The following is an 18472-nucleotide window of genomic DNA, read 5'->3' on the forward strand; positions in this document are numbered from 1 at the left end:
CATGATCCCAGTCAATTACCTGAGTTTTAAACTCTTTGTTAAGGTAGGGGGTCTACTTCCAGTGTGGACAGTGTACTGTCCCAAGCTTTGGGGGTTTTGTGCAGCTCTTTTCAGAGATACCTCTAGGGACCTGTAAGTTTTCAGTTCTTCCAAGGTGCTATGATCAAGAATGAGGTGTCTACTCCTTCCCTGGCCTATGCTCTGGTCTATGAGTGACCACAAGCACTCTTTTCTGCCTTGCAACTGTGAGGAGGATTCCCTCTCCACCACCATTACAAGCTCCACCACACCAGTGTTCCTCCTCACACCATGACTGCCACCCAGAACTGTCCCAGACCCAAGCACAGGCAAAGCAAGAGAATCCTGCCTCAGCACCAGCAAAGAGATCCTTGCAATCCCCCTCTGATCAGCCACTTTATTCCTCCTCAGTCTGTGGGCCAGAAGCTCCAGAAGCATCCACCATCCTGGGGCTGCAGCCGGGACTGGGGCTGGGACCTTGGCTGCAGACTTTTCCTACTGACTTTTTAAGTTGTCTTTGGTGTTTGTGTGTTGAGAAGTCTGGAAACCACCACAGTTGCCCATGATTCAGTCCTCTGAGAGCTGCTCCAGGTTTGCTGAGGCCTGGTTTGCCTGTGCACCCATGCTGAACTGCCCTCCTCTCCCAGACTGGCGTGATAGACCTTTCCAATCAACCATTCAGGCTGTCTTGGGCTGGAAATTTGTTTCACTCTGTCTTTTTGTGGGTTCTGCTGCTCTAGAATTTGTTTAGAACCATTTTTTACAGGCATTTGGAGGGGTTTGAGGGAGAGCTCAAGCAAGTCACTGCTTTTACTCCACCATCTTGGCTCTGCCTCCTGGCTTTCCTTTTCTACCTCTCCATTGCAATACCAAACCTTGTTCCTCACTAACACCCTGACTTACAATATCTTGACCCTTTGGTTTTCTCCCAACTTATCACCTCTGCACTAACCACTCTTCCTTCCTTTCCTCACCTTGACCCCTTGGTGAAACAATTCAACTCTGTGTTGTCCTCTTTGGTTCCTAGCCCCCTTATCATATAGCCATTCTTGTCCTGCTAAGCCTCAACCTTGAATCACTGTCATCATTTGCTCCTACACACATGTTGCTGAATGTAACATGCTGGCTGGGTCCACCACAAATTTATGTTGAATAACCTCACCTGGGCCTTCACTGCTGCTATACCTCCCTCATTCATTTACTCTCCATCTCTCCACAAAAGCTCTTCCAAACCTCCCCATTCCTCCTCAAACATTCCATGTTCCCCTCTCCCACTCCCCTCAGCTGAGAACCTTGCTCCTTATCTTACTGAAAAAAAAAATGGAGGTCATTGAATGAGAACTCCCTCTTCTCCCTCCTCTTTGTCTCAGATCACTCAGATGCCTTCTGCCCTTTCTCTTCCTTCACCCCATCTCACACAATGAGGTGGCCTTCTTAACAAGGCTCAAACCTCTTCATGCACAAGTGAATCCATTCCAGCCCAGCTTCTCCAGCAGATTGTCCCCTCCACCCCACTCTCTCACTTATCTTCAGTCTCTCCCTCTCTGCTGGCTGCTTCCCTGTTGCCTACAAACATGTCCATGTTTCCCTCATCTGCAAAAAAACATCACTTATTCCCATTTCCTCCATTTTGTGGCTTGAGAAGGCCATCTCCAGGAGGTTCCTCCACCCCTTCTCCCCTCACTCTCTTCTTAACTCTCTACTGTCTGTATTCTGGCCTCAATCATTCAGGTAGCACTACTCTCACCAGTTACCAGTGATCTTTCAGTTGCCAGATCCAATGGCCTTTTCTCAAAGCTCATTCTCCTTGGCCCCTCTGTGGCCTTTGATGTTGTTGAACACCCTCTTCTTGGTACTCACTTCTCTCTCAGTTGTCAGGACACTACTATCTCTTTGTTCTCCCCTAGCTGACCACTCCTCAGTCCTCTTTGCTGAGTCTTCATCCAGGCCACACCTACTAACTGTGGGTGTCCCACAGGGCTCTGTCCCTCTGTTTTTTTTTGCTTGGTGATCTCATCAGCTCCCAGAGGTTCAATTATCATCTGTATATTGATCATTCTCAAATCTACTTATCCAGATTTAACCTCTTTGCTGACGCCAGTTTTGGCCTAACTGGTGAGGGGGGGAGAGCATTCTAGGCATGAGGGACTGCCAGTGCAAAGACATGAGGTTGGAAAGTCATATGTCCAGGAAAGGGAAGGGGGCCAGCTTGCTCAGGCTGGCAAGTTGTAGGAAGGGATATAATGTCTAATGAAGCTGGCGAGGTAGGAGGGGACCTGAGTTCGTATGTGATGCTAGAAGTAATAGGGAACGACAGGAGGGTTACTCATCAAGGGAGTGATGTGGTTAGACTTTGGCTGTAGGAAGATCATATTAACAGCCATGTAGATATAGGTCAGAATGGGTAGATAACTACTCAGTCAGTCAATACACATTTATTAAGCACCTACTATGTGCCAGGCACTGGGCATCCAAATAAAGGCAAAAAATAGTCCCTGCCTTCAAGGAGTTTACAATGTAATGGGGGAGAAAACAAGCAAACAAGTAAGGAAGCAATGTATGGGATAGATAGGCCATAATTGAAGGTAGGAATATACTAGAATGAAGAGGGGTTCCTGTAGAAGGTGAGATTTTAGTTGAGACTTAAAAGAAGCCAGGAGGTGGAGATGAGGTGGGAAGAATGTTCCAGGCCTGGGGGACAGCCAGAGAAAATGCCTAGATCTGAGAGGTGGAGGGTCTTGTTAGTGGAACAACCAGGAGGTAGGTGATACTGGATCAAAGAGAATGCTTTGGGGAGGATGGTGTAAGAAGCCTGGAGAGGCAAGAGGGGCAGGTGCTAAGGGCTTTGGATGCTAGCCAGAGCATTTGGGATTTTAACCCAGAGATGATAGGAAGGCACTTGAGTTTATTGAGTACGAGTGACATGATCAGGCTTGTGCTTTAGGAAAATCATTTTGGTGGCTGAGAGGAGAATGGATTGGAGAGACTTGATGCAGGCAGACTGCCCCCCCACCCAACAGCTATTACAATAGTCCAGGTGCGGGGTGATGAGGCACTGCACCAGGGTGGGGGCAAGGTCAGAGGAGAGAAGGGACCGTATTGGAGAGATGCTGCAGAGGTAAGATCACCAAGCCTTGGCAACAGCTTAGATATGGAGAGTGAGAGAGAGAGAGAGGAGGCAAGGATGACCCCAAGGGTGTGAGCCTGGAGGACTGGGAGGCTAATTATGTCCTCAATCCAATTTAGATGGGTGGGCTAGGGGATAAAGATAATGAGTTTTGTTTTGGATGTTTTGCAAAGCTAGTAAGTGTTTGAGGCAGGATTAGAACTCAGGTCTTTCTCTGTCCACTGCTCTAGGACACTTGTCTCTGCTGCAGAGCATCATTGTGCCATCTGTGCATGAGTTGTCAGGCTATTCTTTAAACTTAGGATGAGAAACCCTGGGATCAGATATGTCCTAGGAGCAAGGCGGCATTTTCCTTTGCCCAGAATAGAGGGGCAGAACTAGAAGACACCTCTGAGCTGATCTCATCTAACATTTCTCAGGCCTTCTGCTGGGGCAGAAAGGATTCAAAGGGCCTAGGATAGCTCTTACATTCCAGAAGTATCTTCCTTCTAAAATATGAAAAATGAAGTTATTTGGTATCTAAAAGGCTGATGACCTGAATTTTAGGCCATCCTGCTTATGACTACTCTTCTTTACGCAAACAGGGCTAATCACTCCTATTTTGCTGTAAGTGTCCCCACTCATCCTTTTTTCTGGGTCTCAGGTAAAATTCCTTGACCCATCCTACCCTGATAGCACTGAAAAGTTCTACCAGGAAAGGTTAATACCCAAACAAAGTGTCCTGTGGCTGGACTCACCAGACTCCCACTTCATCCAACCTCTTCCCCTACCTCTGCTCCCATTTTACAGAAATGGAAGGAAGCATCACTGAAAAAGCTAGCCATTTTCCTAAACTATGCTGCAAATCATTGGTATATCCCCAGGACACTACCCTTTCAGGCTGTCTGTAGGCTCATTAAACAAGCAGCTATCCAGACCCCAGATGCTGCCTTTCTTCCTCCCTCAACCCTCTTCACCTCTCCCCCAGTGGCACTTTCTAGAATTTCTTTCCCTCTTTGTGCTCATAAAATGCTTTCTTTGAGAGGGATGTCTCCCTGTAAATTCTCTCAATTCAGAAGGATGTCTGGGCTGGGTCTGAATACCCATTGTGGAAAGGTCTCTTTTTTATCAATGAGTTAACCACATGGTGGCATTTGGCTCTCTCACTTTCTTCTTTAAAAGTTGGATAGAGAAGAGGATGAGCCAAATGGAGGGATGGATGGAGGGATGGATGGATAGATATCTGGGTGGATGGATATATGGAGGGATAGATGGATAGATGTCTGGGTGGATGGATATATGGAGGGATGGATGGATAGATGTCTGGGTGAATGGATATATAGAGGGATGACTGGAGGGATGGATGGATAGTTACCTGGGTAGATGGATATATGAAGGGATGAATGGAGGGATGGATGGATAGATGTCTGGGTGGATGGATATATGGAGGGATGGAGGAATGACAGAATGGATACAGGGATAGAGGGCCAGTTTTTCTGCACTGAGTTATTCAGATGACTTATCTGTTGGTTTGAATGGCCCATGTCTGTGAAGCTAACTGTGGTAGACTTCACTAGGCTGTGCTGTGTGAGGACAGTAACATCAGCTCACTCTTGCAGAAGAGAAGAAGAAAGGGACTTTGGAAGTTGCTTCCTTTCTCATAGGTGGGAACCATTTCTACTAGCCTTCTTCCAGGGGCACTCTCAACTTTGCCTGGGGCCCTGGGATGGCCAAGGCACTTGCTTTTCCCATCTTTGTACAAATGAGGGGACCAGGCTTCATCCTGAGTATACCCACTTCTCAATCTTGAGGTGGTTCTGTGAGATACAACTCATTAATGGACCAGCTAAAAGGAGCTGAAAGTCCTGACAGCTGGAATGAAAGGCAGCCTTCCCCAGTAGGCTTGAGCAGTCTAAGAGTTGAGGGCTTTTCAATCCCTTTTAATGCAGGGAGAGATCCTATGGGATGATGAGGATCACATGGGATGGGCTGCAATCTGCTTCTGGGTAAGGAATACCCACACTGAGGAGCCCCTGCCTCTGCTGCAGGGTGGTTGAAGACTTGGAAGCTCAGCATATACAGAATTGAAAACAATGTTTTCACCTGGGAAGGCAAGGAGAGGCCCCTGAGTCCAACCACTGCAAAGGAGAAGGGATGGATTAAAGATCCCACGGCTCATTTGCAATGGAGCTGGGGCTAGAACTCCTTCCTCCTGCTTCTGGGCCCCATCAGTGATGCTTGGTGGCAGCTTGTCTGGCCTGGACTCAGTCCTGTGGGTGCCTGGTGGTGTATCCCTTGGACATCCAGGATCCATGACCTTATGGCTTCACTTAGAAGAACCAAACTTATTATACTGTTGGGTTCCATTTTTAAAATCATGAGAACACACGAACATGCCTCAAAACACTTCTTGGCCCCAGTGCACATACCATTAATGGATAGAGCAAAGCCTCAGTGGATCGAATAGGAATTGTTCTTGAAGACATGGTGGGGCTAACCCATCTCCATATGGCACTCTGGAATTTGTGGTGTGCTTTCCTTGTGAGAACCCACTGAGGTCTAAGGTACCTGTGTCATAATCCCCATTTGGCAAATGATCTTGGGCTTGATCTTGGGTTCACGCCCTCAGGCAGCTGACATGAAGTCCAGTGTCCCTCTTCCTTTGCCACATCTACCTCCAGGACCAAGGCATACATGCCCCTCATGACTTTGGTTGACTGGCCAAGTATTCTAGGTCAGGCCTCTCTCAGGAGATCCAATGGTTCCAACTCAGGTTTGGAACCACATGCCACCATGGAGGCCACCTTTTATACAAGGAAGTGTCCTCAGCAGCAATAGTTTAGACGATGGTCCCCAAAGCTGATCTGCTCAGTGGGGCCCAGCTTCCCTCACCTCTCCAACCACCATGGCGGCATGCCTCACTCACCACAAGGTTGTCTTGATGGACTCTCGGGGTAGCGCTGAGTCCTTCCAGTCTGAGAAGCCCCGATGACTCAGGCCTTTGGGCCTGTGGCAAACAGGAGTTTGTGGTAATAGTTGGAGCCCTGGTCTTCTGAGATGCGGAAGCCTAGAGGATGCTCAGCAGGGATCTTGACATCTTAGGCTGTGCCTGGTGAGGTTTGGCTCTTCCCCAGGGCTGACAGCAGACTAGAAGCCTTCTGCCACAGGCTTTGCTGGGACAGTGGTCGGTGGCTCATTGTTATCATGGACCTAATGGGCCTGTTAGAAAACTCTTGTTTTTCTAAATTGTTTATTTTCTTTAGAGGCACCAGGGGGCTCATTTTTGCCTTTGAAGAATGGCCACAGACTAGCTTACACCCAGCTGAATGAGACTGTTTGCCTTTTCTGCAGGCCCACATCTATTCTCTGGGGGCTACCCTGAAAGCTGCCATTGAATATGTGATTGAACCTGAGCTAGAGCCAAAGTTCTGTAAGGACCTGGAGGCCCTCCTGGACCAGATGCAGGAGGAGAGTCCTGGCAGTAGGCCTGATATTGAGGTGAGTGGAGTGGGGCTGGGCGATTGATTTCCCTATCAGTGGAGGAGTGTGTGTCTGCCCACCTTGTCACGGGGAGTCAGTCAGCAAGCCTACAGAGGGGTGCTTGCTTTGTGCCAAGTACTGGACTGAGCCCTGGATGTACCAAGGTAGGCAAGTCCCTGCCCTCAAGAGGCTTATACTATAATGGGTGGGGGGAAATAATGCCTAAAAAGGGAGTTGGAAGGGGGTAGGGGGTGGGTGGAGGAGGGAGGGAGGAAGATACCTGCTAGGGCATCAGTGTTAAAGATCAGAGCATAAGGGATGGCTAGCCTGAGCCCTTCCCCATATTGGAGGTCCTGGGAAAAACCCAGTCATGACAAAAGGGGGCAGGGGAGAGGGAGCAGGCATCTGAGTCAGGTCATAGTGGTGACGTCCAGAGGACAAGGCATGGCTCGTCTGGTTCCTTCCCCAAAATAGAGATCCTGAGAATACACCAATGAGAGCAGGGCCCATGGGGTGGAGGGAGGACATCCCTGAGACATGGTGGTGACAGATCTCATTGTGAGGGACAGTGGGGCACTTTCCTAGAGACTGTCAGTGGGTGTGGCTCTGGGTCAGCTCCACCCTGCTCCCTGAGGAGGTAGCCGGGTGACCACACCTGATCTGGGTGTGTCCTGGCAGCTGAGGTGTTCCCAGGGACTAGTTAGAAAGAGATCCCCTCATCCTGACCACTAGTGCCACTGAGTGTCCATTTGTAAAGGCCCGGAGTGGGCTCATGCACAGCCCTGGGTCTGTAGAGAGATGTCTCCCTCCCCATTCAGCCTCTGGTCCCCAGGTAGGCATCGATGTGCCTCCCTCTGGACCCAGTGAGATTTGTGTGTTTCCAGTTGGAAGGGCTCTCACTTTGTACCACTCCCTGAGCCCCCTCAGGGTCTCCCTCCCAGCCTGTGGAGGCCCCTTCTTGTGCTTCTGCTCTTCTCCCTTGGCAGGTGGTCATAAAGAAAGGCCTTTCACTTGTCAGCCCTATTGGTCTTAGAGTCTCCATGATATGAGTGTGCCTCAGTTTATTGCACCGTTGCCCTGTTGGTGGACGCTTAGGTTGCTTCCAGGTTTTTCCAATTCCCCATAAAGCTGCTATGAAAATCTGTGAGCAGGTAGCCTTTTTTATAACATTTTCAGGGTATATTCCCAACAGTGGAATGATTGGGTCAAATGATATGATGGTTTTAAAACTGTCACTGATTATTGCCAGATTACCAAAAAAAAAAAAAAAAAAAGATCAAATTCTCTTGAGAGTGAAGGGATGTGCCTGCCCTCCCACAGCTGTCAGGGCTGAATCTCATTGTTTCTAATTATCTGCACAAATTTGATGGAGATTAGGTGGTCCAGCAACATCTCTTTCATCATTAGTGAGGTTGAACAATAATGTTGAGTGGTTGTGAACAATTTGTTTCTTCTTTTGAAAATGGTCCGTTCATATCCTTTGACCATTTCTCTCCATTGTGGGTTGGGAATTACCACTGTTGGCATGCACTGACCGGTCATGAACGAGGGACCAGATGATGCCCAAAGCCTTCATTCTATGCCCAATGCTCGTTAGCCCTCCTCATTCGAGTGAGTTACGACCCGTGTTCCTTTCTGGGAAACCTTGCCTGAGTCCCCGGAGTGATATCCAGCATAGGACGTCTTAGCCTCTGCCTCCGAATCCCCACACTCCCCACCAGCAGGGTTGGATGTTTGGGGAGCTCTTGTCACCTGGTTCATCCAAGCATGTTTCCTGGGTTACTCACTGAAACTCAAATTTCATCTTGAACCTGATACAATGCTCATACAAGAAAGGGGCTTGTGGGAAATGGCTTAGTTCCTCATACTCTCACACTTAACCAGAGTGACATCAAGATGATGCCCCTCTGATGAAGCAGAGGTTCACCTGCCAGTGTCCCATTGACCTCTGAGAATGGCTGCCCTTTCATTCCTCTTCCCCACAATGGACTTGCTTCAGGTCAGACTGAGACAAAATAAGTCCTGGGGCCTTGGTTGGGCAAGAATTCTGTATTAGCACTGCCCAAAATCAGCAGGCTGTCGAGGAGGGGTTAAAAGCCCTTGTCCTAGCCACATGGAGCCAGGTTTGGCCTGTCTTTGACCCAGCCTCTAAGAGTTCTTCCCAGTCTTCCCAGGAGTTGTTGGCATGCTGTGGGTAAAATAGCTTTGGTAAGGGTGTGGGTCCCTAGGAAAGACCCCTGGTATGGATGGTCTGGCCATTGCTATGGTTCTTGTCAGCAAAAGCATTCTTGTTGTGTGATAGGGAAGGCAAGCCAGGAGACATTTCTTTTGTCTCTGCCTTATGTCTAGAGCATCATTGCCTTGTGTGAAGGCAAAGTGCAGGCGGCCTCCTCCTGTGAGATCTGTCGGGACCTGTCTGCAGTCGGGAGAAGAGTGCTTTCCATTGAATCCTTTGGGACTTTTCAAGGTAAAAACAACACCCCAGATACCTGTTTGAAAAACAGCTGCCATTTGTGAGCTAGAGAAAGCAGGAGCATGCTGGGAAGCTGAGAAGCTCATCTTGCATGGCAGGTGTAGGGCTCAGGGGTTGGGTTGGTGCTTTTCCCTGGAGACATGTCCTGGTTCCTTGGGAGCATACGGGGGCTTCTGGAAAAGCCTTCCTGGAGCAGCAAGGGCTCACAGGTCAGTCTGAGGAGTCTCTCTGATGCAGGCCTCTGGATGTCAGCTCTGGCATCACTACTTTTGTCCCCTGGCTTGAAGAGAAAGACCTCATGGACCCCGTGGCTGGGACAGGGAAGGTGGGCAGAGCCCAGAGTTCTGCTTATGGCTCTGCCAGGCCCAGACTGTGTGACCTAGGGCAAGTCACTGACTGCACCAATCCAGGCTGCCTCATTCTCCTCATCCATTTATCTTCTGGCTCCCTGGTGCTCCTTCTAGGAAAGGGGAGACAGCTTAGAAAAGGAGGAGCAGGGCCCCCATTGGCAACACATAGTCATGGAGCTCCTTTGTCCAAGTCTCTTTCCCATGTGCTCTGTCTTCTTCTTTTCCTTCCTGCTCCAAGATTCTTGGCCCTGAAGAGCCTTCTGGGGATTGCTGTCTCCAGAAGGTCCCACCTTCCTTCTCCAGCAGATTGCCCCACCATCCTTCCGACCCTTTCTGGTCCTTCCCTCTTCACTGCCTACAGTCACACCCAGCTCTCCCACAGCCTTAAAAAACTCACTGAAGTGGCCCAAGAGGAACATGGGAAAGGAAGTTTCCGGTATTTGTCCTCTAGGCCCTTTGCAAGACCCCTTATATGGGGAGAAGTCCATAGGGAAGGCGAATGGAGGAGAAGGGGCAGCCCCAGCCTTCCTGGCAAGCTCTCCCTAGGGGAGAAGCTCAAGGAGTCTTCAGGTAGGAGGACTTGGGTGGGAACCACCAGAGTCCAGAGCACTGGAGACTCAGGCCGTGCACCTCTGGAGTTTCTCAGTCTCTGACATAGTCATGCCCAAGAATAAAGAAGAATTCAGAAGGGGTTGTTGGGGGCCACATGACATAGAACCCTCTGGAATCCCATTGCCCAAAATCTCAGGCTGCTTTCACCATAGCATTGCCCCCTCCTCGAAAGTCATATTCCTGCAGCTGCCTCGCTGTTCCCTGAAGGATTTGATGTGGCCTTCTCGGCTCATCCCAGAGCCATCCATTTATTTACCAGTGAGAGAGAAGCTGGTGCCCTCTTTGGGGCCATTGGCAGCAGCCACTGCCCTGCCTCCCATGGGAAGAGCTTTTTGGGTAAGAGAGGAATTCAGGGAAGCCGGGTGTATCCTCACTCCTTGGGGCCAGGTCCAAGGAGAAGAGTGACTGATTGTCTATGGTTGGACCTCCCATACCCTGACATGTGACGCTGGTCTATGTTGCAATGGCTTACTGCCTAACATCATCATAATTTTTTTGTTCCATCCAGATGTGAATGAGAACCTGTGGAGGGGGAGAATGGGCCCAAAAAGCATGAGACCCACAACCCAACCAGATGACAAGAGGCCAGACAGTGATGCATCCAATGTGCCAGACTCACAAGTTGGGGATAGCAGCTCCGTGGCCCACCGAAGCCTGTCTCTAAGGCCACCAAGTGGGGAGAGGGATGAGCGAGAAAGCTTCTCTAAGGAAAAACTGGCCAATTTCTTCTTGGATTCAGGGTATTTCCACAGTGACTTGGACAGAGGTCTTCTGAAAAAAAGTCACCTGAGAAAAATCCAGACTTTCCCACGGCTCCTAATGGAAGCCCCAGAATCCAACAACTTCTGCATGTCTTTGACAAGTGGAGGGTCTCTGGCTAGGAAAAATCAGCTGCCTGCATCTGAATTATTTCCCCCAGACTACAGAAAGATCTTCCCAGAGGGAAAAAGTGGTCCTTTCCCTATAAAGGTCCAACCTAAGCACCGACTTAGGTCTGAGCGCTCAACTGACCTTCATGGAGAGAAGTCGCTGCCTCTGCCACGGGGGCAAGCTGCCAACACTCAAGGAAGTGGCAGGGGTAGTGATGCTAACAGTGGTGGTGATGGGGAGAACAGCACTGGACTTGGGCCTAGGCCTGGAGAAGAAACTCCTGATGTGACAGAGGTGGCCAACGATGCTGAGACCTCAGGAGGACTGAGCAAAAATGCACTGTTGCCTCTGAACAAATTGAGCTTAAGAATAAATCCTGGTGAAGAAAGGTGTCCCCTGAGTCCCACAAGCCCACAGGATCTGAGTGAAAACATGGTGATGGTGGACAGCCATGAAGAACACAGTCGAGGAGGCCAGAAGCTGGACACCGTCAGCAGTGAGCAGGTAGGTGGTTACCATGTGATTTCCATGTGGGTTCCAGAGATGCTGGGGCAAAAAGGGGATCAGAACCAAGGACTTCTGCCTTTGGAGCCTCTTCCATGTGCCTGTGCTTGCACCTGATTGGATGCCAGTCTGTCCCTTAGCTAGAATACCTTGATATGCAGGGTCCTCCATGGCAAAGTCGTGTATGCGGGAGAAATCCTTCCTCATCTGAAGGGAGTCCCTGAAAGCATTTCAGCCCAGGCTCTTTGACATACACAGAAAATGGGGCCAGAGGGCTCCTCAAACAGCCTGAGTCCCTGGGCCCCTGGTGGAAAAGGTCTATCATTTCAGTTCAATTGATTCCCAACAGGTACTAATTGGGCACCTTCCATAGGCCATGCAACCAAAATGGCAGCCCATGCCCTCAGGGAGCTGACATCTGTATCAAGTAAGCAGGAGGCAAGAGCACCCAGAAAGGGCCTCCTCCAGCTGCAGGGGGGAGATTGGGGCCCTCAGGCCTGTGTCAGGCCCTCCTTGGGCACCTACCTGTTCCCTAGGAAACCAGGACACTCCAAATCCCTCCAGTGAGCCCAGTGAGCTCACAGGCCACCTTCAAGCCCCTCAGTCCCAGCTAATCCTTTTGGAGACAACTGGAAACTAAGTCGTAATTTAAGCATTTCAAGTCCGTGGTTTCGTGAACAAGTCAGTGGCTGGATTTTTATCCAATTTATTCCTTTTTTCCTTTGAACATCATGATGGTGATCTCTCTTGCAAAGTTATAGACAGATTAAATTTTAAATTCATATTTTTATGAATTATTTTATGAAGCCTTAGAGAAAAGCAGACCTAAGCTCCAGGTCCCACCTCAAACCCATTTTGGCCATGTGACCCTCAGCAAGTCCATATCCTTTTTTTTTTTTGGTGTTTTTGTTTAGTCATTTTTCAGTCGTGTCTAACTCTTCCTGACTCCATTTGGGGTTTTCTTAGAGAAGATAATGGAGTGGTTTGCCATTCCTTCTCCATCTTGTTTTACAGATGACGAAACTGAGGCAAACAGGGTGAAGTCACTTGCCCAGGGTCACATAGCTTATAAATATCAGAAGTCATATTTGAACTCAGGTCTTCCTGACCCCAGGCCCCATATTCTGTGCTCTGTGGTGCCACCTAGCTGCCCTAGAAGAGACAGTGTCATGAAAACACAGAGTAGACATTATCAAGGACAAGGACATTGATGACTTTGGAGAGAGCTGCTTCAGTTGAATAATGAGTTTGGAAGCAAGAGGAAGAAGAGAGTGAGAGGAAAGAGAGTGGAGGCATCTGTTGCCAGTGGCCTTCTCAAGAAGGTTAGCCACAAAAAGCAAGAAAGATATCAGATAATTTTGATTACGCTAAATTTGCACAAACAAAACTAATGCAGCTAAAATTAGAAGAGAAGAGGAAATTGGGGAAAATCCAATGGTCCAACTCAATATCAGCTGGGTGAGAAATAGTTACCCACTACCAAACTGTTTTAACAATGATGGCTATGGTGGATAGAGCACTGGCCCTGAAGTCAGGAGGACCTGAGTTCAAATCTGGCCTCAGACCAAACACTTGACACGTACTAGCTGTGTGACCCTGGGCAAGTCACTTAACCCCAATTGCCTAAAAAAAAAAATGAAAAACAATGATGGCTATGTACATAGTTATAGTTTCAGATCTGGTACAAGGGCCCCTTCCTTCCCACTTTTTTCATTGATTGACTTGATATTCTGATCATTTGTTCTCCTAGATAAATTTTGTTACTTTTTCTAGTTCTATAAAGTAATTCTTTAGTAGTTTGTCATAGCACTGAATAAATAAAATAATTTAAGTAACATTGTCATTTTTATTATATTGTGTCAGCTACCCATGAATAACTAATATTTCTCCAATTATTTAGATGTCTTTATTTATGTGGGCAGCCAAATGATGCAGATAAAGTACTGGGCTTGGAATCAGGAAGACTCATTTTCATGAGTTCAAATCTGGCCTCAGACACTTATTAACTGTGTGACTCTGGGCAAGTCACAAATCCCTGTTTGCCTCAGTTTCCTCATCTATAAAATGAGCTGTAGAAGGAAACAGCAATCTTTGTCAAGAAAACCTCAAAATGGGGTCATGAAGGATTAGATATGACTGAATAACAACAACAACAACAACTTATTTGTGTAAAAAATCTTTTATAATTGTGTTCATAAAGTTCCTGCGTGTTACTTGGCAGGTAGATTCCCTAGTGTTTTTATACTGTCTATAGTTATTTTATTATTATTATTGCTATTTTAAATTTTTGTTTTTATTTTCATTTCCAAATTCTCTCCCTCCTTTTGCCCCTTCCCTCACCCACTGAGAAGGCAAGAAATATAATACCTATTATAAATATGAAGTCATGCAAAATATATTTCTTCTAGCTATTTTCTGAGGAAAAAAGAAAGAAAAAGAAAGAGAGGAAGGAAAGAAAGAAAAAGAAGGAAGGAAGGAAAGAAGGAAAGAAAGAAAGAAAAAGAAAAAGAAAGAAAGAAAGAAAGAAAGAAAGAAAGAAAGAAAGAAAGAAAAAGAGAAAGAAGAAAGAAAGAAGTTTCAATAGTTCATCACTTCTCTCTTTGAAAGTGGATAGCATTTTCCATCATGAGTCCTCTGGAATTATCATGGATCATTATATTGACCAGAATTGCTAAGTATTTCACAATTGATTATCTTTACAATATTGCTGATGCTGCATACTTTGTTCTCCTGACTCTGCCCACTTCGCTTTGCATCAGGTTATCTATCTTCTGAGGTTTTTTTTTCTCTAAAACCATCCTCTTCATCATTTCTTACAGCACAATAATATTCTGTCACATTCATATACCGTAACTTGTTCATCCATTTCCTAATGATGGGCATCCCCTTAGTTTCTACTTCTTTGCCACTACTAAAAGTGCTGCTGTAAATATTTTTGTACATATGAATCATTTTTTTCTTTTTCTTTGATCTCCTTAAAATACAAATCTAATAGTGGTATTTCTGGGTCAAAGGGTATGCACAGTTTTATGTCCCTTTGAGCATAATACTAAATTGTTCCCTAAAATGGTTGGATCAGTTCATAGCCCCATCTCCAATGCATTTTTGTTGTTTTTAGTCATGTATGACTCTTTGTGACCCCCTTTCGGGTTTTCTTGGCAAATGTACTGGAATGATTTGCTGTTTCCTTCTTCAACTCATTTGACAGATGAGGAAGCTGAGGTAAACAGGGATTCATGACCTGCCCAGGGTCACACAGCTAGTAAGTGAAGCCATATTTGAATTCAGGTCCTCCTGACTCCAGATCTGACGCTCTATCCACTGTGCAACCTAGCTGCTCAAAAGACAGTCCCTGCCCTCAAGAAGCTCACAGTCTAATAAGGGGAACAACATACCAATAATTATGTAGCAATAAGCTCTATAAAGGATAAATTTGGGGCAATCCAAGAAAGAATGATCTAGCAGTATTGTTATTCAATCATTTCAGTCATGTGCAATTCTCTGTGACCTCATTTGTTGTTTCCTTGGCAAAGATACTGGAATGGTTTGCCATTTCCTTTTTTAGCTTATTTTACATATGGGGAAACTGAGGCAAAAAGGTTAAGTGACTCACCCAGGGTCACACAGCTAGTAAGTTCCTGAGACCAGATTTGAACTCAGGAAAATTAGTCTTCCTTACTCCAGGCCCAGCACTCTATGCACTATGGTGTCACCTGGCTGCCCATACAGTGCATTAGCCTATCTATTTTCCCACACCCCTCCAGAATTTGTCATTTTCCTTTTCTGTCATCTTAGCCAAACTGATAGGTGTGAGAGAATTGTTTTAACAGACATTTCTCTAACTCGCAGTGATTTTGGAACATATTTTCATATGACTATTAGTAGCTTGGATTCCTTTCACTGAGAACTGCCTTTTCATATCTTCTGACTTTATCAATTAGAGGATGATTCTTATTTTCATAAGTTTGACTCAGTTCGCTATATATTTTAGAAATGAAACTTCTATCAGAGAAAGTAACTGCAAAATAATTTCCATTTCCTGCTTTTATTCTAATTTTAACTGAATTGGTTTTATTTGTGTAAAAAAAATAATTTTACGTTATCAAAACTATTTTACTTTCCATGATCCTCTCTATCTCTTGTTTGATCATCAACTCTTCCTTTATCCATAAATCTGACAGGTCCATTTTTCCATCTTCCCCTAATTTGCTTATGATGTCACCTTTTTTGCCTAAATCATGTACCCATTTGGAGCTTGACTTGGTATATAGTGTGAGATCTTGATCTATGCCTAGTTTCTGCTAAGTATTTATGTCAAATGGTGTTTTTGTTAAATGGCAAGTTCTTGCCCCAATAGCTGCAATTTTTGTGTTTGTCAAATACTAGATTTTGTGTTCATTTGTTTCTCTATATTATGTGCCTAATCTATTCATTGATCAATCATTCTATTTCTTATCTAGTACCAAGTTGTTTTAATGATCACTCCTTTGTAGCATAGTTTGAGATCTCATACTTTTAGGATACCTTTCCTTGCATTTTTTCCCCCATAGATTCCCTTGATAGTCTTGACCCTTTTTTTCTTCAGATGAATTTTGCTATATTGTTTTTTCTAGTTCTACAAGTTAATTCTTTGGTAGTTTCATTGGTATGGCACTGAATAAGTAAATTAATTTAGGTATATTTAGATAGTATTGTCATTTTTATTATATTCATTTGGCCTTCCCATGGGCGGTTATTATTTCTTCAGTTATTTAGAACTGTCTTTATTTGCATGAAGTATTTTATAATTATGTTTCTACAGTGCAAGTAGACTCCCAAATATAATTTCTCTTTCTATCTCTTCCTGTTGAGTTTGTTGGTAGTGTACGGAAATGTTGGTGATCTGTGTGAGTGTGTTTTCTATTCTGCAACTTTGCTGAAGTTGTTCATTTCATCAATTAGTTTGTTGGCTGGTTTGCTAGGGTTGTTTAAGTATCTTGTCATATCATCTGCAAAAAAAAGTTAAAATTTTGTTTCTTCTTTTTCAATGATTATTTTTAGCTTATTATTATAGTTAGCATTTTTAGTACAATATTGAATAGTAATGTTGATAATGGTTATCCTTGCTTCACCCCTGATCTTATTGGAAAGGCTTCTAGCTTGTCTTCATTACAGATAATGATTTTTCTTGGTTTTAGATAGATACTATTTATCAGTTTAGGGAAAGCTCCATTTTATTCCTGCTCTTTTTAGTGTAGTTGTTGTTGTTGTTTTTGAACAGGAATGGGTGTTGCATTTTGTCAAAAACTTTTTTCTGCATCTATTGTATGATTTTTTGTTATTTTTGTTATTAATATGGCCTATGCTTATAGTTTTCCTAATATTGAACCAGTCCTGAATTCCTGGTACAAATCCAACCTAGTCATAATATGTGATTTTTTGTGATATAATGCTATAATCTCCTTGTTAATATTTTATTTATTTTTTTTTCATAAATATTCATTAAGGAAATTAGTCTATAATTTTTTTTTCTCTATTTTGACCCTCCCTAGTTTAGGTATCAAAATCATATTTTTGTAATAAAAGGAACTTGGTAGGACTCCTTTATTTTTTCAAACAATTTATATAGCATTGAAATTAGTTGTTCTCTAAATGTTTGGTAGAATTTGATTGTAAATCCATCTGATCCTGAGTTTTTCTCCCTTTGGGAGTTCATTTGTACCTTGTTCAATTTCTTTTTTTAAGATATGGTTATTTAAATATGCTTTTTATGCTAATCTGGAAACATATTCTTGTAAATATTTATCCATTTCATTTAGATTGTCAGTTTTTTGGCATGTATTTGGGCAAAATAGCTCCTAATAATTGTTTTTATTCTTGTATTTAACCTCACAATTCACATTTTTCATTTTTGATAGTGGTAATTTATTTTTCTTTAAAAAAAATCAAATTCACTTCTCTATTTTATTGTGTTTTTTCCCCTAAGAAAACAGCTCCTAGTTTTATTTATTAGTTGAGTGGTTTTTTTAACTTTCAATTTTGTTCGTCTCTCCTTTGATTTTTCAAGATTTCTATTTTGATATTTTTTTTTCAAAATTTGTTGGTTTTCTAGGGTTTTTAATTGTATGCTCAATTCATTGATCTGATTTCCCTCTTTTTTTCGAGATTTTTATACCCTTAATACATGGTCAGTTTTTGTGAAGATATCATGCACAGCTGAGAAACAGATATACTCCTTTCTATTCCCATTTGATAGTCTCTAGAGGTCTATCATATCTAACTTTACAAAAATTCTACTCATCTCCTTAACTTCCTTCTTATTTTATGGTTAGATTTATTTGGATCTGGGAGGGATAAATTGAAGTCCCCTACTATTATAGTTTTACTGTCTTTTTCCTCCTGAACCTCCTTTAACTTTTCCTTTAAGAATTTAGATACTATGGGAGCAGCTAGGTGTCACAGTGGATAGAGCACCGGCCCTGGAGTCAGGAGGATATAAGTTCAAATCCAGCCTCAGATACATAACACTTACTAGCTATGTGACTCTGGGCAAGTCACTTAACCCTAATTGCCTCACATAATAATAATAATAATAATTTAGATACAATGCCATTTGATGGTTTTCTGTTCAATATTGATATTTTTAATTCATTGTCTATGGTGCCTTTTAGCAAAATGTAGTTTCTCTGCTCATCTCTTTTAATTCAATCTATTTTTGTTTTTGTTTTGTCTGAAATTTTGGTTGCTAACCTTGCCTTTTTAATTCAGCTGAAACAGAGCAGATTCTGCTCTAGTCCCATATTTTAACTTTATGTATATCTTTCTGTTTCAAGTGTGTTTCTTATAAACAAAATATATTGTTGGGTTCTGGTTTCTAATGCATTCTGCTACCCTCTTCCATTTTGTCAATGAGTTCATCCCATTCACATTCACTGTTATAATTGTGACTTTCCCTCCATCCTATTCTCTTATACTTTTCCTTCACTTTTTTTTTTCCCATCCCCTCTTTAAGAGGCTCTTTTGCTTCTGATTACTGCCTGCCTTGATTTGCCCTCTGTTTTAATTCCCTCTCCACCCTTT

General features: G+C 44.3%; 1 protein-coding gene across 1 annotated transcript in view; it reads left to right on the plus strand.

Moving 5' to 3' along the window:
- The window catches only part of KNDC1 (kinase non-catalytic C-lobe domain containing 1), a 94871-nt gene that overhangs the window by 21822 nt on the left and 54577 nt on the right, over positions 1-18472 (plus strand). Inside the window, exons 4-6 of the mRNA XM_027840500.1 lie at positions 6476-6622; positions 8954-9071; positions 10548-11413. Coding sequence (XP_027696301.1) covers positions 6476-6622; positions 8954-9071; positions 10548-11413 — 1131 coding nt within the window. The remainder of the gene's footprint in view (positions 1-6475; positions 6623-8953; positions 9072-10547; positions 11414-18472) is intronic.

The sequence above is a fragment of the Vombatus ursinus genome, unplaced genomic scaffold (assembly GCF_900497805.2).
Source record: "Vombatus ursinus unplaced genomic scaffold, bare-nosed wombat genome assembly UNPS02014845.1, whole genome shotgun sequence".
NCBI classification, from domain to species: Eukaryota; Metazoa; Chordata; class Mammalia; order Diprotodontia; family Vombatidae; genus Vombatus; species Vombatus ursinus.